Here is a 21,582-nt window from a genome sequence, read left to right as displayed (position 1 = left end):
TGTCTGTTTCAATGAAAGGACAAAATCCACACAATTGACACAGCAAAGCTGGATAGCGGTGTCTTGCAAGTAGTTCGAGAGCAAGAGTCTACAACAAATCAATGTCGAGGATACTGGATCATTTCTACTATCCTTCTTGCACACGGGTGTGACCTGTGCTTTCTTCCAAGAACAGGGCACTGTTTTTGTTCCAGGGATCTAAGACAGATTATACTTAGAAGAGGAGCTAACTCAGCACCAAATTCAGTGTCGGGCCCTGGAGCTTTGTTTAATTTTAACGATTTCAGCTGTTTATCAACACCACCGACACTGATACTTATTTCTTTCACCTTTTCAGGTGTTCAAGGATTAAATTAGGCCAATTCTTCGCGGTTTTCTTTTATAAAGGAACATTTGAAAACGGAGTTAATCATTCCAGCTTTTGCTTTGCTACCCTGAATTTCAGTTCCTGTCTCATTCGCTGAACATATATATATATCTTTCTGCTTCTCTTACTCGACCTGTTGCAACGACCGCGTCGTGGTCACTGACACTAGTATCGATGAGGACATCCTCAGAGAGGTAAAGGTCTATTTGTTGACATTAGATCCAATATATTTTCAAGATGAGGTGAGTTCCTAGCTGTAAGTTACAGGTAGTTTTCAGAGAAGGCATTTAGTAAAGTCTCACAGGATGCCGCATCAAATCCATCACTAACTAAGCCAGTTAACTGTTGGGTGATTAAAGTCTCCACCGATCATTACCGTATGACTGGGGAACATACGTACAAGTGAACTGAGGTTTTCTTCGTTGTTTTCGGTTACATCAGGAGATGATTGTGGTGAGCGATAGAAGGATCTGATTATAATATCATGTTTACCCCTGACACTGGGTCTTGCCCAAACAGTCTTATCTGCAGTTTCAGTTTCTACCTCGGTCGATTTGAGTTTCTTGTCTACTGCGACAAATACACCACCTACGTTTCCGATTTGCTTATCCTTTCGATGTTGTTGTGGTCTTCAGTCCTGAGACTGGTTTGATGCAACTCTCCATGCTAATCTATCCTGTGCAAGCTCCTTCATCTCCCAGTACCTATTGCAACCTACATCCTTCTGAGTCTGCTTAGTGTATTAATCTCTTGGTCTCCCTCTACGATTTTTACCCTCCACGCTGCCCTCCAATGCTAAATTTGTGATCCCTTCATGCCTCAGGACATGTCCTACCAGCCGATCCCTTCTTCTAGTCAAGTTGTGCCACAAACTACTCCCCAATCCTATTCAATACTTCCTCATTAGTTATGTGATCTACCCATCTAATCTTCAGCATTCTTCTGTAGCACCACATTTCGAAAGCTTCTATTCTCTTCTTGTCCAAACTATTTATTGTCCATGTTTCACTTCCATACATCGTTACACTCCACACAAATACTTTCAGAAACGACTTCCTGACACTTAAATCTATACTCGATGTTAACAAATTTCTCTTCTTCACAAAAGTTTTCCTTGCCATTGCCAGTCTACATTTTATATCCTCTCTACTTCGACCATCGTCAGTTATTTTGCTCCCCAAATAGCAAAACTCCTTTACTACATTAAGTGTCTAATTCCCTCAGCATCACCCGACTTAATTCGGCTACTTTCCATTATCCTCGTTTTGCTTTTGTTGATGTTCATCTTATATCCTCCTTTCAAGACACTATCCATTCCATTCAACTGCTCTTCCAAGTCCTTTGCTGTCTCTGACAGAATTACAATGTCATCGGTGAACCTCAAAGTTTTTATTTCTTCTCCATGGATTTTAATACCTACTCCGAATTTTTCTTTTGTTTCCTTTATTGCTTGCTCAATATACAGATTGAATAACATCGGGGAGAGACTACAACCCTGTCTCACTCCCTTCCCAACCACTGCTTCCCTTTCATGCCCCTCGACTCTTATTACTGCCATCTGGTTTCTGTACAAATTGTAAATAGCCTTTCGCTCCCTGTATTTTACCCCTGCCACCTTTAGAATTTGAAAGAGAGTATTCCAGTCAACGTTGTCAAAAGCTTTCTCTAAGTCTACTAATGCTAGAAACGTAGGTTTGCCTTTCCTTAATCTCTCTTCTAAGATAAGTCGTAAGGTCAGTATTGCCTCACGTGTTCCAACATTTCTACGGAATCCAAACTGATCTTCCCCGAGGTCGGCTTCTATCAGTTTTTCAATTCGTCTGTAAAGAATTCGAGTTAGTATTTTGAAGCTGTGACTCATTAAACTGATAGTTCGGTAATTTTCACATCTGTCAACACCTGCTTTCTTTGGGATTGGAATTATTATATTCTTCTTGAAGTCTGAGGGTATTTCGCCTGTCTCGTACATCTTGCTCACCAGATGGAAGAGTTTTGTCAGGACTGGCTCTCCCAAGGCCGTCAGTAGTTCCAATGGAATGTGGTCTACTCCGGGGGCCTTGTTTCAACTCAGGTCTTTCAATGTTCTGTCAAACTCTTCACGCAGTATCGTATCTCCTATTTCATCTTCATCTACATCCTCTACCATTTCCATAATATTGTCCTCAAGTACATCGCCCTTGTATAGACCCTCTATATACTCCTTCCACCTTTCTGCTTTTCCCTCTTTGCTTACAACCAGGTTTCCATCTGAGTTCTTGATATTCTTACAAGTGGCTCTCTTTTCTCCAAAGGTCTTCCTAATTTTCCTGTAGGCAGTATCTATCTTACCCCTAGTGAGATAAGCCTCCACATCCTTACATTTGTCCTCTAGCCATGCCTGCTTAGCCATTTTGCACTTCCCGTCGATCTCATTTTTGAGACGTTTGTATTCCTTTTTGCCTGCTTCATTTACTGCATTTTTATATTTTCTCCTTTCATCAATTAAATTCAATATTTCTTCTGTTACCCAAGGATTTCTACTAGCCCTCGTCTTTTTACCTACTTGATCCTCTGCTGTCTTCACTACTTCATCCCTCAGAGCTACCCATTCGTCTTCTACTGTATTTCTTTCCCCCATTCCTGTCAATTGTTCCCTTATGCTCTCCCTGAAACTCTGTACAACCTCTGGTTTAGACAGTTTATCCAGGTCCCATCTCCTTAAATTCCCACCTTTCGATATACACTCAGATTTTCCCCGAAAGTCCCACTGATATCAATTTCGGGTTTCAGCCAGCTTTCTGTATCCAATGTTACGTAAGCTTCATTGCTTTTCAGGAGTGCTTCCAACTCTGGCACTTCGTCGCTAATGCTACGACAGTTACCATTAGGGTTTTAATGCTCTCACCTGTGAGAGGCATTTCTTTCGAAATTACACTGGTATCTTCTGGTTACCTACATCTGTCGTTGTCTGGATTGGATGAGGAGTCACCTAATCTAAAAACACCCTTGAGTGCGCTCCATACTCAGTCAACTACCTGAGTAGCAGCATCTGACGTGTAGTGCACACCTGACCCATTTTCTGGGACCCTACAGATCTCAATCTCATGGCGCATGTCCACGAATTCACAGCCTAGTAGCCTGGTTCAGCCCTTCCTCTCAGAACCAAAGGGCCACGATCAGTTCTGGGGACAATGCTGCAAACTGTGAGCTTTTTTTGACGCTCCATGCGCAAGGCTGTGCTTCTCAACTTTCTCTGCCTGTTGCTGGAATGACCCAAGTATGACATCGGAGCCCAGATGACAGGCATCCAACGTGTGCCACAATCTGCAGTTGGTTGCACCGTGTTCCCCCAATGGCCGCCGGAATACCTTCTTCAGCACGTTGAAAGAGGCCCCCAGGCATACACACAGGTCGCATCTGGTGTCCTTTCCTGTCCCTTGATGCCATTTCCCCAAGGGTTACCATCTAATGGCCTAAAAAAAAGTCCTGTATTGGCTATAGGATTACGTTCACCACCTTGGCTGCTTCTGATCCTGCCTCGACATCTCTGGACCCTAACCGTCCTTCAACATCCATTCAATTGTATTGCACACCATTCTCTAACTAGCTCTGCGAAAGCTCTATTCGTGAAATACTTCATGCATGTGGAAAATTTCCTACTATCAGCTCTTTATGAGTGGTCGCCAAGCCCAACATCAAACTTTATAACTGCCAGATCTCATATCTGAGAATCAACAAACAATGTATCTTTTTCTATTCTTAACTTATTTATATCCAAAAAATTGAGGAAGGCTTCTGATCTGACAGAATTGTGCTGCTTACATCATTACTGTACAAAATGAGACAAATAAAAAATAAGTAATTTGTAAAGAACATTCTGAGTACTATACAAGGCAACTTGCTGGTTCTAAGAGCCACTAAGGAAGTCTTTGTTTCATATGCCATTAATACTGAGGCACCACGATTTATTCCTGATAACATAAGTTCAGAAATACAAAAGTAACATTTTAACCAGTAACTACAGCCACGAAAAGTCATCTACCATAACTTTTAAAAATTTTATAAGAGAATAACAAAATTAATTTCAAGCATAAAATCTGCTTAGTACGCAATTCCATTCTTGCGATCAGATGAAACAAATTTTGTGCCAAAACACCCAATGCTGTTGATGAATAAATGGCAACATCGTACAGGTGTTTCCGTTTTGAAACTGATAAACACGGCAGATCTTTCAGATGAAACAAGTCATGGTACACATTAGCCATAGTCTTTGACATTTTTCCATTCTTCTGTTTCAGCATAAGAATTTGTAAGAACTATTTGATGTGGGTGAGTATGATCGTATTGCAGTTGGAGATCGCACACGCCCGCACTGACACCAGTATCTTTAAAATCAAAGTAGTCAGTTGTACTCATTGAATTTTGTGTAATTCTTGCGGGGCATATGCCTTCCTCAGCTTTCTTCGTGTTTGTCTCAGTCGCAGCTCCGAAAGCTGCGCCCACTCAAGAAATATTTATGTTTCCCTTCAGACCATCCCAGGCGAAACGGAGAACGGCTCTTGGAACTATGACGTAGAGACTCATTGCTTGGCACAAAGACCATGCTTTATCTAATAACGATTGAAACATTTTCTCAATGATTTTGATACGCCTGTATCGATTTTCCTGCGAGCGTGTTGTGGGTACAAAGAGTATCCGCTTGCCCCAGAGGTGGTACGCGAACGGCGGGCTTTTAAGCAGGTGAATCGCTGAGTTGGGGTCTCTCTTGGAGATTTCGGAGCGAAGGAGAGAGGACGCTGGTCGAGGACGGTGAGGACTTCCAGCACCGTGGCAGTTGTAAAGGTGACATCTGTACAGAGCCAGGGAAGCAGAATACACTCGACTGACGGGCCAGCCTGTGGAAGTGCTGCTATCTGGCAGAGGCACAACGCGAGCTGCCGTGACCGAGTTGATGTCTGAACTTCCTTTTCTGGTGAGCGGACGTGCCGTTTAAATTGTGGCGGAATTTTACCACTTGATGGAATTATCTGGTGCCCAGGCGCGTCTGCTGAGGAGATGAACTTTGTACTTTAACGTTCGCGGGCTTAGTTAATATAGTTGGGTTAATATATGCAGCAGCTTGAGATTTCCAATTAACGAAAGACTTTGTCGACGTTTCAACCCTAACTGAAGTTGTGCTCATCTTAGCAACTTTCCATGCCCAGAAGTCGGTTCCGCATCGGTCAGAGGATCCTTAATTGGCATTTTATTGATTGGATGTTTATCTGTTGAAACATCGGGTTTTATGCAACACTTGTCTTAAACAACGACTGTGAAGGATTGGGCTGGGTTTGTGTTCTGCGGTGGCGAGCAAGGTAGCGGCCGTGAAGTAATTTCTGCGTTGATTCTGCACTAGGGCAGCTCCAGAACATTGCTGTACAAGTGGCATGCCCAGGAGGGTGAAGAAATTAATTCTATTCGTTAATATCGAGTTCTTCTTCGTTAAGCTTCCCATGATGTCAAGTGACTCTCACTCAGTTGAGAGGATAGTTTGACGTATGAATGAGTTGAATTTTTGGTTTTTGAATTATATCATGCTCCCAGCTTCGAATATGAGTATATAAAATTGTCCCGATATAGTCAAGCAATAAATTTAGAGTATCGTGATAGCTCATTTTAAATTTTAATTAACTGTTAAATTTCATTGTAAATTTGATGACGAAAACTGGTATTGTTTATAGAGTCTGTGTCGTTAGCCCTTCTAGTTAAACTTCTATTTGGGGCATAAATTATAACGCTGCGTTTGCTTAATGTATTATTGAAAGTTATGAGCCTTGTCACGGGAACTAAATGAGGGTATTTAAAATTTCAATTGTTTTACCTCCGTTTTGCTCGATTGTAAAGATTTATTTTACGAAACCGCACAGGGTTGTTTTAAGTGCTTCATGTTATTTGCGAACAGTTTGAAAGATAAATGTATGCCTGTGTACATATGTGGATAAAATAAATGTTAAGTTACATAATTAACAACCTTTCCATATCAGACTCCTGCATTCAGGTCTGACCCACCTTCTTATATCCTGTTATTGACAAAGAAGGGTTTCAGATTTGACACATTGTGAACGTCTAGGGTTATGCAACAGAATACCGAGAACACAAGAGCACTGAAAACGCGTTTTCTAAAGAAACGGCACTTAGAGCGTTTCACGTTTGCACTTCTCATTTGGTAATCTCTTCTCTCTCCACTTGACCTCGAAGCTCAGTACCCCAGATGAAACAGGAGGAGGGTGGAATTCGGGCCAAGGGAGTACATTCTCAGGTATTCCAAGCTCTCGGGACTAATTGGGACCAATCTCGTCTTCAGTGATGCACGTACCAACGTGTACCAGCTTGAGCTGATCGGTGTTACAGTTTAATAGCGCCACGTGAGTATGTTGTTTGTAATTGGCGTGCATTTGGTTTGTTCGGCAGTACGATCCCGAGGGCTTCGGCGAGATCCCGTGGGACGACTTTGTGGAGGTGCTCAACCAGCCGGAGTTCGCCGCCGAGGTGGACGCGCACAAGCGGGACATCCTGCTGGAGAGGGCGCTGGAGCGCAAGACCAGCGCCATCACCTTCCAGGACTTCGTCAACGTGGTGAGTACCCAGCCGTGTTGTCACGCTGTTTCTGCCAAGTTCAGCCAAAAATGTCCAGCAGTCACAATCATTATTCCGTTGGCAGCTTTACTTTCTTACTCCCGTTAAATCCCAGTAAACAAAGCCATACTCTTCTTGATTCTTTGAGGAGTCGGTGTAGATGTGTCAAGCGTTTCTGTGGATATATAGATATATAAAAAGCATATACTGGTATTTGTGTATCTGCTGTATCCGACGGGGCACACAGGCTCCAAGCGGTACAGAAGTGTTATGTGGATTGCCTGCCCCCGCAGGCGTTACCTAGCAAGACGACACACGGATAAAGCGTATCTCACGCGTGGCCTACAAAGGGTGACACCTTTGCAGCCCTACTATACATCGCCTATCAGAGGGGCTGAAATGCTGATCTACTGTTAGCCGGAGCTGCTTCTCTTACAGTTATGTCTCTTCCTTCGGACGACTCCAGTGTTTCTTCCAGCTACAATAATTTTTCAATCCAGAGGCTGATTTCTGAGCTGGAAAACGTATACCTTAATATATCCGTAGGCGTACCTAAAACAATAACAGATTTTTACAGGCGCCCTGAATAATCGCTGTATATTATAGGGCATTGTGGTAACCGACTGACTCACTGATTCGTCATCGCCTAGCCAAACCCACTAAGGATAGAAACTTAAAATTTGTGGAGGGTGTTTATCTAATAATGTTCTGCGTCGTTCAAGAACGGATTTTTCTATTTTCTGTCCCTAACAGGGTGAAATAGGGGATGAAATGTTTCTTGAAAATATGTCTAAAGCAATTTTTAAGCTACACCTAGAAAAATTGGTATTTGGTTTCTCGGTCAAAACAATTTTTGGAAATTTAACCCCTATTGAAATAGTGGATGGACGTTTTTTAAATAAATCATTATTAAACAACCATCAAAGTATTTGTAAAGCTACATGTACAAAAATGGGTAGCTGACTTTTAGATTAAAAATAAAAAATACCTGTTTCACTCTTTTTTATTCGACCCCTAAGAGGGTCAAATAGAGGGTGAAATATTTTACGAAAACATTTCGTTGTTAAGGCATTTTTAAAGCTAAACTCTTGAAAAATGACATTTGGCTTCTTTGTTACAGATTAAAAAGTACGCCTTTCACTGTTTTTCGAAATTCAACCCTTAAGGGACTGAAATAGGGGGATGAATATTTCTTTATAATAAAAAATGTGAAGATAAATCTATGAACATTGGTTTCCATTTGTAGGTTAGGTGCAAGGAAATATGTGTTAGGGGATACAAGTTTTTATGTAAATATCACCACGAGAGCTCAAAAGGCATGATTAACGAAAACCTTAGATTATAGCTTCCAGAATCTCTTTTCTGGTTAGAAATACATTGGAAAAGACCATGATTGTATGACCTTAATCAGCGTGAAAAGTTTATAATGTGTTACAGTTTGTGAACAACATTCCAGACCTTACAGCCTGTGGTGGCGAAGCAGAGGGCGCTAAGCTAGCTAATGTATACTCGTACAAAGTTTTTGTAGAACCTAGTATATTTTAAACTGAAAGTATAGTTGTATAACACTAATTTCAAACCTACTTCATACATACGAGGGCGTGCTGAAAAGTAATGCCTCCGAATTTTTTATGTAAAAACTCTCAAACCTTTTTAAATAAAACAAGCTTCATTAACTTTTCACATCTTTATTCTTCATGTCCATATTATGCAGTCCTCTGCTCTAGCGAGCTCCGAATTGTAGCATGTAACTTAGGGGTGTGTTACGTTACTATGTCGGTGCTGTAATCGATTTTCGAATTCGAAGAGTTCGTCCATAGGTGGGGCACCTCCTCCTTCAGCAAAACAATGCGAGACATCATAAAAGCGCTGCGCCTTTTCAACAATCCGACGCCTTGAGCTCATCGTCATCGATCATCCTCCACACAGTCCCGATTTGGCACCCGTCATATTTTCGCACGTTTCAAAAACTTAAAGAACGCTTTAGACGACTTCTCTTTGATGGTGATGAAGTGGTGCAACAAGAGGTGAGGTTATGGCTCCGTCAGCAAACATTCTACAGTGACGATATCAAGAAAGGTGTTTCTCGTTGGAGAAATGTGTTCGTTGCAAGGGTGACTATGTTGAGAAGCACATAGACATGAAGAATAAAGATGTAGTTCATTAATAACGTTTTTTTTTTATTTCGAAAGCTTGAGAGTTTAAGCGTAAGAAATTCCGAGGAATTCCTTTTCAGCACGGCCTTTTATATTAAGGTGGCTAATCTTTATAATCACGCCGCTTTTTCGTTTCTTGAAGCCGCTCCAAGTAATGTCCCTGAAAAAGAGCATTTACTACACATTAGCCCAGGGGAGACTCGGAAAAATATTGAATTGTTGGACAATTTTGTTTTAAATAACTACACCTTCGTACCTCAGATTTCGTTAATTCATTTGAATTCACATTATTGCCCTTGGAAAGTCAAAATTGTTGTTAGCAACCGGCCTTGAACGACATTTCCCGTGGCTGCTTTATTGTCCGTAACGTATATATTTCAGCATTCTGATTCTATTTAATCCCTAAACCTAAGAGGTCAAATAACTACTATGGCACGAACTCGAGCGTAGCAGAAACAGTGATCAGCGTTTATTTTAGGGACGCCGTGCTAGGCATTGGGTAAGAAGTAACAACGGAACAGCGGAAATTATTATGGTATTGCTGCATAGAAATCCTTTACCCTATATTCTTATAAGGCTTACACGAAAGAACATAAATTCGTATCACAACACCTATGTAAAGAGTCATAACTTCAAACTGTTAATCAATGGCGGGACACACAATATCAGTACAGTCACAAAATCACCGGCGAGGGAAGGTCGTCGCATCAGAATTTGAGAAGGTATTCAACTGCGCGACATCTATCACAGAAATTACTTGTTACAGTAATACAAATTCAGTAAAGTGTGCTTGAACACAGGTATTCCGCACACACATACAGACGAAAACTGCACTGATTCAGCACAAACAGACATAACCCCATCGGTGTCTTCGAAATTAAAAAAATTGGTTCAAATGGCTTTGAGCACTATGGGACTTAACTTGTGAGGTCATCAGTCTCGTAGAACTTAGAACTACTTAAACCTAACACACATCCATGAACGAGGCAGGATTCGAACCTGCGACCGTACCGGTCACAGCACCCGGCGACATCGAATATAAAGTTCCACTTTAATACATTAATAAAAAAAAATTTAAAAAGAGGTACCGGGAAGGAGTTCCAAAAATTGGTGAGAAACTGACATTTTTGTAGCTATCGATGGCAAATGCAAAATCGCATACTTTGGTGGCCAAAGGATGAATGTGTGACTCTGCAACGCAATTCCACCGCGCAGCTAGCAAGGACAGTAGAAGGGGACATGTCGATACCAGGACATAAAGTCTCTGCGAATTTAATTTGATGTACTCAATTGGACAGTGACTACGCCCCGTCAACAAGCGCGTGAACAATGTACGCAGATTTCAGGATAGTTGGGCTCATAGAAGCCGGCTGAAGCAATCGGCGTTTGAATAGACGACGATGGCTTGAAACATGGCCGAAAACAGCGTCAAAAAGGAATTGCTCGACTTAGAGATATGACAGAACGTGAGGGCAGAGTAAACGTCAGAAAGGCACTCAGGGCACCGGATTCATCAATATTATCGATCCGATGTGCAACTAGTTATTCACTGAAAAAAAGGACCAGTAAGAGATGGCTCACAGAAGGGGAACTGACCTCACGGTGGTACTTGGGTCGACTACTATTAACCTCTGTATACCAACAAACCCTTTGTAGTAGTATCGGGCACATACTGACTAAAATGTATGTGGCTGGAGTTGAATCATCGTCATAAACGAGTCCTGTTTTGAAACGAGCCCGGATGACCAGTTGAAACTTGTGTGGAGACGCCCCGGACAGCTGTGGCGTCGCAACTAGTGCGAGCGCACAGTTATCTATCAAATATTTACTGTGAAATGTAGACAGACTGTAAAGTAGCCATCAGATTAGCATATGTGCTGTAGCGGGCAGATTACCGGTGTCCGTTCGTCTGACGTCACGACCATATGGCATGTCTGTACCGTGAGAATGTAAGACCTGTGCGCTAACTAGCCGCGTGTATAACGTGGAACTTTCATCTTTAATAACTTCTAACTGAGGAACCTGAGGAAATTAAAAGTTAATATACTAGTTTCTGTTATGAATAAAAATAAGTCATCCAAATTTGAGCTTTGAAACCTGCATATTTTGGAAATTAGAAAAATCTTACAGAAAACGCAAATTTCTACAATTTTCGAGTCTAAATAAATACCATTATGTATAGATCACCTTCAGTGACCATCCAACTATGAAACAAAATCACCTTCCGTGCTTTTGTATTTATTTTGAGAATTTTACTTTTAGAAATTCACCTATAACTTTGTTAAAACCATAAATGTTTTGAATTTTTGTGAACAGTTATTTTATATGAGTAGGTGAGAGTGAATGAGTGTGCCTGAGTGAATGAAAGAGGGACATTCGCCATTCTTTGCAAGTGTATAAAATCTAGGTTGGAACTCGCAAGTGTTCAGACGATGTAACCGTGGGAACAGAGTCGCCAGTGGTTCCCCATCTTAGTGAATGTCGGATGTCCAAGAGTGTATGGTATTGTACAAGCAGCCAGAACGTTCGCGAGTATTTAAATAATTTCTGGAAATAAAGTAAAGTCTAGTTTTCCTTTCGGTTTGTTAAATTATACAGTAAATTTTGTGTAACAAGAAATCATGACGTAAATGATTCAGAAGTCATGATTGGTGCGTGCTAGATTTTGGCGCGAGGCGCACCCAAAGAGTTAATTCTGATTGGCTGTGTGATGTGTGAGCCAATGAGATGCGAGGACGGTTAGCAGACTAGGAGAGTGAGTCGCGAGTGGATGAGGAGTCGCGAAGGAACTGTGATCGAGAAGAGACATGCTTGATGTGTCCTCGCGAATAATGTGTAAAATGAAGTCATAAAACGGCTTCATCGGTTCGGTACTGTGCGATTTGAGACTGGAAGAGTCCAGTAACGCGTAGTGTGAGTTTGAGCGAGTTGTGACTTTTCGTTCCGCGAAAGACGCGAGTAACTTTAATAATTAAAAGCGTGGCGGTACTTCGTAAACTTTTACTAAGTGCTTATGGCGAGCATTAACGTTAAAAAACGAACTATTATTGAACATCGACTGCAAACGTGTATGTTAGAAAATCGTCTGTGTTGCAGTTAAGTAAATTCCGTAACTTTGAAAGCTAATTCTGGCGGGGTTTGAGTGTGGATAGAATTGTGAACTGAACTTTCTTCAAACGTAGATTAGCGGGCTGATGATCAGGCTTAAAGACAATAAAGAGCTTAAATAGAATTACCAACTTCGCGTTCTCGTTTGAGTAAACAATTACTACCATTCCAATAACGCAATTTATTTAGGAAGATTGCTCATAGATTGTATTTCAGCAAACATGTATCGCGGCCTCCGGTGAGCGGCTATTAAATTGCAGTTTCTTCAACACTGCTTTTCTGCAATTTTTCCAGTAGCTGCTATCAGGAGAGGCGAGTGCAGCAACTACCTAAGAAACGAGGTAGGTGGATTTTCTTTCAGGGAAAGGAAACTGCGCGATGAGAGCCTGACCCGTCGCACAGCGGTCAGATAACAACCTGACAGTCACCCGTTATACAGCCCGACAGCAAGGAGTGATGGTCGGGGCTGCCATTTCATTTCCTAGGAAGTCTCTTTCGGTTGTCATTCGCCGCAGCTTTAGGAGTACAGCTGGCGACGGTAATCTATTCCTCGTTTAGTTGCCCTTCGTGGCAAGCCATCAATATGCTCAAATGTGTGTGAAATCGTATGGGACTTAACTGCTAAGGTCATCAGTCCCTAAGCTTACACACTACTTAACCTAAATTATTCTAAGGACAAACACACACACCCATGCCCGAGGGAGGACTCGAACCTCCGCCGGGACCAGCCATCGTGGGCTTACATTTCAGCAGGGTAAAGCCCGCCCGCACACGGCGAGAGTTTCTACTGCCAGTCTTCGTCGTTGCAAAACCCTATCTTGGCCAGGAAGGTCGCCAGATCTCTCCTCCATTGAGAATGTGTGGGGCATTATCTGCAGGGCCGTCCAAATATCTCGGGATTTTGACAGTCTAACACGCCGATCGGATAGAATTCAACACGATGTATGAAGTGCGAGAATTATCGCACAACCAGCTTAAAAGCTCACGCATAATAATACACAAAAGAATGGAAAATAAATCTGAGGACCCGTTATACGTCGATCAGTTTGGCTATACATTGATACCACTGAAGTCGCAAATGGCGGTGCTTTGAGGTCAGTGGAATGGACAGTATAGGGCGTCCGGCTCGGAGCTTCCCTTGAAGTAAGCTCGTTGTGCTACTGTGGTGCCAACTGCTGCTCAGACTGCTCCTGCAGAAGCAGTATGAAGCGCTAGAGCCGCACGCCAACCACGGTGATCTTCCCTCTCGGTAGTGCCACGTGGCCGTCCGGAGCCCGGTCTTCTTGCAATGGTACATTCTCGTGACCGCTGCCGACAATGAGGTACAGTGACCACATTTCTGCCAGATCTCTCTGTACTATCTTAGCCCTTTTACAGGAGCTCGTTCGAACTCGGTGAGGTGGTGATAATGGCTTCTCCGTTGCCTTAAAGTCATTCTTGTCTAACGTTAACTCACTACGCCCATTCCCAAAGGTACCTAACGCTCACGACCGTTACACAGCGTGTTTAAAGCAAAACGTTTTTGCATCCTCATAGCGGTGCTACTAGCCCACTCTCACGTAATTGGATCGAAATTCGAATAGACATCATGTTTCAGATGAACAAACACGCCTACCAACTTTAGTCTATTCCGCACAACTCCTTCTTGGTATTGAGACTTTTCTTCCGTCAGAGTATTTTAAAAGAAAGGGGAGACTACGAAAATACATACTCGGTAATTAACGCATCTGGCCTATATCTCACGTGGTTTATTACACAAAGAAAGTATCACAAAACGGAACAATTAGATCAACGGTATAGATGGTGGTTACAATTAAGCTTTTGTTAACTGAGAGGCACCAACGGCCTAGCCTTAGTGGTGACTCCGTCAGATCACCGAAGTTAAGTGCTTTCGGGCTTGGCTAGTCTTAGATGGGTGACTGCCGTGGTCTGCCGAGCGTTGTTGGGAAGTGGGGTGCGCTCAGCCCTTGTGAGGTCAACTGAGGAGTTACTTGATTGAGAAGTAACGGCCTGAAGAGCGGTGTCCTGAACTCAAGCTCCTCCACATCAGTACCCTGCGACGCCTTACAGCTGAGGATGACACGGCGGTCGGTTGATACCGCTGGGCCTTCCGAGTCCTGTCAGGACCGAGAGTATTTGAAAGGGTCCCATGAAAAGCGACTGATCGTAGGAAAATGGAACTTTGGGAAACATTAGTAAGGATGAGAAATAACGAATTACTATCGGAAGAAATACATTTTAATTTCCACATGAGCAAGCAACATTTGTTAACTGCATACCATATTTACGTTCCAAGCTATAATCGTTGCTCAATGTAACGACCAGCTGTATCCACGACAGGAACCGCCCTGGAGATTGCTCTAATGCTGCCTAAAATATTTCAGTTGCGACGTCGGTTACCACCCTTGCTGTGCTCATCTTCAACCTCCGTCTGATGGCGTCCTGTTAATAAACAATCTCCTTCAGGTAACCCCACAGCCACAAATCACACGGTTTCAGATCTTCAACCTCCGTCTGATGGCGTCCTGTTAATAAACAATGTCCTTCAGGTAACCCCACAGCCACAAATCACACGGTTTCCGATCGGGTGGCCTTGGTGGACTCGCAGTTTGGCACTATCCTCCAATCATACGATTTCTTCTTAACTCACGGAATAACCAAGTGCCGTCGCGAGCATTGTGAGGTGGAGCTTCATCATGCATCAAACCACCTCTCTTGCGGAGAGAGGGGATTATTCCGTACGTCACAGTACCAGCACCGGAGCCTAACGGCAACTCATGACACTAACACTGCAAACGAAACAAATCCTGCAGTTCATAGTCTGAATATGATTCCTATAAAGTTACGTAGACAAACGGTGCATACAATGAAGAGCCAGAGAAACTACCTAATATCGAGTAGGACCCCCGCGAGCACGCAGAAGTTCCGTAACACGACGTGGCATGGACTCGACTAATGTCTGAGGTAGTGCCTGAGGGAACTGACACCATGAATCCTGAAGGGCTGTCCGTAAATCCGTAAGAGTACGAGGATATCTTTTGAACAGCACGTTGCAAGGAATCCCAGATATGCTCAATAAAGTTCATGTCTGGAGAGTTTGGTGGCCAGCGGAAGTAATTCTGGACGTATGGGGTGTAGCATTGTCCTGCTGGAATTGCCCAAGTCCGTCGAAATGCACGATGGACATGAATGTATGCAGGTGATCAGACAGCATGCTTACGTGCGTTTCACCTGTCAGAGTCGTACCTAGACGTATCAGGGATCCCATATCACTCCAACTGCACACGCTCCTCACTATTACAGACCCTCCACCAGCTTGAACAGTCCCCTGCTGACATGCAGGGTCCATAGCTTCATTAGTTTATCTCCACATCTGCACATGTCCATCCGCTCGATACAATTTGAAACGAGACTCTTCCGACCAAGTAACGTGTATCCAGTTACCAACAGTCCAATGTCGGTGTTGACGGCTTCAAGCGAGGCGTAAACCTTTGTGTCGTGCAGTCATCAAGGGAAAAAATGATCATATCGGTGATGCTTCGTTGAATGGTTCGCACGATGACACTTATTGATGGTCCAGCATTGAAATCTGGAGCAATTTGCGGAAGGGTTGCACTTCCGTCACGTCGAACGATTCTCTTAAGTCGTCGTTGGCCCCGTTCTTGCAGGATCGTTGTCCAGTTGCAGCGATATCAGACATTTGATGATTTACCGGAGTCCTGATATTCACGGTACACTCGTAAAACGGTCGCACGGGAAAATCTCCACTTCATCGCTAACTCATACATGCTATGTCCCATCGCTCGTGCGCCGACTATAACACCGCGTTCATACTGAAAAAAAAAGGTTCAAATGGCTCTAAGCACTATGGAACTTAACACCTGAGGTCATCAGTTCCCTAGACTTAGAACAATTTAAACCTAACTGACCTAAGGACATCACAAACATCCATGCCCGAGGCAGGATTCGAATCTGCGACCGTAGCAGCAGTGCGGTTCCAGACTGAAGCGCCTAGAACCGCTCAGCCACATGGACCGATGCCTTCATACTCCCTTAAATCTTTATAACCTACCATTGTAGCAGCAATGACCGATGTAACACCTGCGCCAGACTCTTATTGTTTTATATAGGCGTAGCCGACCGCAGCGCCATATCCTGCCTTTTTACATATCTCTGCATTTGAATATGCATGCCTATACCAGTTTCTTTGGCGCTTCAGTGTACCATAGTTTCCCCTCTGCACTGGTTCAAGAGGCGAAGTTTTGTTATACCCACCCTGCTCAATATTTCAAAATAGCAACCAAAACACGTCTGTAGCATCTCAAAGAGATCAAGGAGACACCATCAAGGCACTTTTTCGGTCTGCAGTACATATGACATACGACCCATGTGGTTCATCAGACAAAAAGGTACCAGAAAATTGAAGAATTAAGCCATTAATTTGTATTAATGGACAAGACACATTCTGCATCCTATGAGAGAAACGAAAATCCTGTTAAAGCATGTAGACAACACCCTGAGATACCCGCGGAAGGCGTACCAGCTTCTAACGGATCCTTGGACAAGGTACCCACAATGGCAACATGGACATGTGTCCGGAACCTACGGCAACCGATAAACGAGCGTTCACATTGGGCAATTGCGATGCTCTCTCATACTTACAAGTGTAGGCGACGACGGTGGGATCACAGGTTTACTTCAAACGCTTTATACCTTTATTAGACCATTAAAACAAAATAATGTGCAAGCAGTAAGGTGAACTATTCTGGCAATTCCAAGAAAATCGCAAGAGAAATTTTACCCGTCTATTATGTGGCTTATCTATCTGGGCGTAGGTGCTGGACTTTCGTGGTGGTCCAGTGACACCGGCACTATAGCTCAGAGTGTTCGGTGAGAGCGCTGGAAAAACTAAGTGAAGGTATCAGCAACGAATTTCAACGGATGTCACCTAACGACCGCTACAACCAAATACAACGAACAATTACGAACAAATTGCTAAAAAACAAATAAGTGGTTAGCGTTTGTGCTTCGTATGACGAACGAGTGTGAAACGATGACTCGGCTCCCGCTCAAACTTTATATATATCACTGGTCATATTACTTAATTTATATGGTATTTGAGAGGTAAGAAACCACATATATCTGCATGAAGTTTTAGTGTATTTCATGTTATATAATTACTTAATATTTTTAATTAAATTTAATTATTAGAACGAACATATTTATAACTATCTACAAGTAAATGAAGAAACGCACAGGGTTTCACTAAAGCCGGCCGCTAGTGGCCGAGCGGTTCTGGCACTACAGTCTGGAACCGCGCGACCGCTACGGTCGCAGGTTCGAATCCTGCTTCGGTCATGGATGTGTGTATTGTCCTTAGGTTAGTTAGGTTTAACTAGTTCTAAGTTCTAGGGGACTTATGACCTCAGCAGTTGAGTCCCACAGCGCTCAGAGCCATTTGAACCATGTTTTTTTTTTTCTTTTTTTTTTCACTGAAAATGTATGCCTGTCGTGCTTTGCGAAGTCCCTTATACATGCAATCTGGTAAGATATCTGGAATTACTTTGTGCATCGACATTTCGAGTTGCAAACACAGAGGCAGTCCCCATTTGGTAGTAAATCTGCGTAGCTAATGTAGCAAGAACGAACAGTGTATGAGCTATCTTTTTAAGTATCACAGAATTTGCACTCGTACTACAAATATTACGTATGACGGGGAGTCGAACCATTGCATCATCCACTTTAGTCTTACAAAGACAGAACGCTAACTATTTGACCACCATAAACTCGAACGTCTGGTATCTACGTACAGATATATAAGCCACATAACAGAAGCGTAAAATTTCTCTAGCGATTTTCCTGGAGTCAGAGTAGTTCATGTCACTATTTGTACATTATGTTGTTTCAGTGGCCTATTATAGGTGTACAAAGTTTGAAGTAAATCTGTGATCCCAACGTCATGGGCACCCCTTGTAAGTTGTAACGACGCCTCTCAAACTCCCCTGCGCAACAGCTGTGTGCGCGACACACGGAACCAGACACACACCTGTAGGTTCTAAATAAAACTACCAGCCGGACTTTAAGAGACAGTTCAGGGAGGATCTCAACTACTATTACTGTGTTGATAAAGGAAGAACAGTGGGAAAACATGCCTCCTAGTCCACATAATACCAATTATTAACCTGGCTACTTCGATCTCTTTTGTCCTTATCATTTGTAGTGCAGTCAATCTGTAAAGATCTCTCAAACCTACGGGCGCTCTAATAGTTGATGCGTTTCAACCTGTAAGCGTATGAATGTCTTGTAGCATCTAATCTTATGCGAACTGCGACCGTTTTAGTAAAAAAAGAATTCACAAAACGCTCGTTTAATTTGACTACGAGACCGTTAGTCAAAATTTTATTACCACGAGACACACTCAAAGTGCTTTACATTGACATCGAGTCGTCGGTATATAAAATGCAGTATCATCATTTTTTATTTATTTTTTTATTTAACTTTGATTTTCCCACCATTCCTTATTGGTTCTATAATACATGTAAATGAAATGCTGATTTTATTTTTAAAAAAACGAGTGGCCCGTTTTAGCATACAACCACAGACAAACAGGATAGCAAATACATTTAAGAAACAAGGCGTAGCCTACACATAACTTACAGAAGCAGAAATCCACTCCAATCTCATTTATAAATGGTTCAAATGGCTCTGAGCGCTATGGGACTTAACTGCTGAGGTCATCAGTCCCCTAGAATTTAGAACTACTAAAACCTAACTAACCTAAGGACCTCACACAGATCCATGCCCTAGGCAGGATTCGTGCGACCGTTGCGGTCGCTCGGTTCCAGACTGTAGCACCTAGAACCGCTCGGCCACTCCGGCCGGCTCACATTTATAAACACCGACAGAAAATGCTTGATCTCGTGGCGATGTCGATTAATAAAATATTCCCTGGTTTCAAGCCGCACCAAGCGTTTTGCTGCCCACGAACTTTCGGCAGAGATCTCCTCTGCCATTGTCAAGTGGTTGGCTGTCGTGTGAATACCGCTGCGATTCTTACAGAGCAGCGCCGCCGCCTGTGACGTCACAGGTACCGAGCCTCGCACCATATACGACAATGTTTTGGTTGCGTGACCGCCTCGGCCGCTTCATCTCCCCAACTACAGTATGCCAGGCCTTACTCAGCTGCAAGCCATCTTCTTTCTTGAGAATATTGTCCGATATTTTCATCTCTATTAATTGATTTATAATGCTATCTCAGAAGTTAACAACAAAAGTATCGTCGAACGCGATTCGGCGTCCGTTATCCATTGCATGCTCCGCTACAGATGATTTTTCGGGAGGCGGAAACATCTTGCATGTTCTATGCGGCGCTCTTCAATAGTGCGGACAGTCTGGCCAACATAAAACTGTCCACACCCACACGGTATTTTGTGTATTCCAGGTGTTCTGAGACCTACACCGACTTTCAGATACTTCATGAGTTGCTTGATGGAGACCTGAAGACTGTGTCGATTTTATATTTCTTCAGGAGCCGGCTAATCTTCCCCGTTATGGTGCCACAAAACGGTGGAAACTCAATCTCCTTCGGACACCTTCTGCGTTCGTGGCGAAAGTGAAAGTGCTTGCAAAATTTGTCTGTTATTGAAACCGTTTTCCATGAAAATTGTTAGGGTGAGCAATCACAACAGAAAGCTCCATAGACTACTGAGAAACGTTTACATACAAAGAGCAATTGCAATGAACAAGAAAGTAATAAATGGTCAAGTAAATATAATTAACAACTCATTCATCATGTTAGCTACCAAGACACCAACCGAGATATGTAACAAACGAAGGCAAAAATACACACACACACACGACAAACAAAAGAATATTAAACAACTACGGAAACCACAACACAAATAAATAACGAACAAAAGGCACAAAGCGACAGTTGACAACACTGAATATAGTAAACAAATCAAATCAAAATACAGTAATCACTGAAAGTTAGTTGTTAAGTCGAAATATGCTCGTAACTTCCCGTTAATTCTGGGTACGAAAACCACGTTAGTTCAGTTTCGTGGCGGCATATAAGTACTAATAAGATCGCAAATCACAGGTAGAAATAAATATTAATTTTGTGATTCACAAAGAGACAGTCAGGGCTGCAATTAAACTGGAAATATGGATATATATGTTTATGGTCTCAACGTAAGTTAATTGGGACCATACGCAAATGTACACACTTTATTAACTGCTATTCTGGACGATTGGTTTATTTGGCAAACATTGGTTGGTTTGAGAATGGATGTAGCCCAAACCTGGTTCAAAATTGGTTCAAATGGCTCTGAGCACTATGGGACTTAACATCTGAGGTCATCAGTCCCCTAAAACTTAGGACTACTTAAACCTAACTAATCTAACGACAACACACTCATCCATGCCCGAGGCAGAATTCGAACCTGCCACCGTAGCGGTCGCGCGGCTCCAGACTGAAGCGCCTGGAACCGCTCGGCCACTACGGCCGAACCAAAACTGGTCACCGACTAAAAAACATGCATTTTAATTGCAATACTGGCAGTCTGTTTTACATCACAGCCTAAAATGACTTGTTGTCCTACAATACCCAGCACACTGGAGCTATGAAACTATTAATTTAATATGATGAAGCTTGTGCTACGGAAGTTTTTTCTCAGATAACAACAAAAGAATAACAAAAACTGCAATTATGTAACAAATCGGTAATTATATATAACACAAATTTGTATACTAAAACATACTTTATTACAGTCCACCGAAGATGTCTTACAAATAAAAAGAAGCGATATGCTTATAGCACAATAAAAACAGTCTTTCGTTTAGTTGCGTTAGGTGAACCAAGAAATGCAATTACTCTATTCATTTTTTATGGCGGCAGTAATGCAGTCGCGTAGTTTTCGAGGACGAATCATCTTTCGTTTACAAGGCCCACAAGTCGCAGGAATTTTTCATAAATAATCGCACTCTCGAGCCCTAGGCGACTTACTAATGTTCGCGATATATGACATACCAACGGTATCTTGACTCACGAATCTTCTGTTCCATAAACAGCCCTATAGAAACAATAAGAACTGCATTGTGTGCACCGCGTCCTAATCTCATTGTAATGGCAGTTAAACCGACGGGGTGTATTTGGAGCCACCGAGACACATTACGCGGCCTGGATGGGAGTTTGATATATCGCTTCCCCAGACGTAAACAACGTGGCTGCGGCATTCCTTCAACATCCATCACGCCGCACCTGACAGCTACCAAATACGACGTCACAGAGGTTGACAGACAACCTTTTTGTCCCGTTTCCCGATTTCCCTCATCCATTATAACCACTTGAGCTAC

At 42.7% G+C, this 21,582-nt stretch overlaps 1 protein-coding gene across 1 annotated transcript in view; it reads left to right on the top strand.

Annotated features, from left to right (window-relative positions):
- LOC126336008 (uncharacterized) overlaps positions 1-21,582 on the top strand; it is a 1,808,067-nt gene that overhangs the window by 1,767,808 nt on the left and 18,677 nt on the right. Inside the window, exon 4 of the mRNA XM_049999486.1 lies at positions 6,797-6,961. Within this exon, the coding sequence (XP_049855443.1) occupies positions 6,797-6,961 (165 nt within the window). The remainder of the gene's footprint in view (positions 1-6,796; positions 6,962-21,582) is intronic.

This window comes from Schistocerca gregaria, chromosome 2 (genome assembly GCF_023897955.1).
Source record: "Schistocerca gregaria isolate iqSchGreg1 chromosome 2, iqSchGreg1.2, whole genome shotgun sequence".
Classification (NCBI taxonomy): Eukaryota; Metazoa; Arthropoda; class Insecta; order Orthoptera; family Acrididae; genus Schistocerca; species Schistocerca gregaria.
The sequence above is the reverse complement of the archived record's forward strand: the minus strand, read 5'-3'. Positions and strand labels throughout refer to the sequence as shown.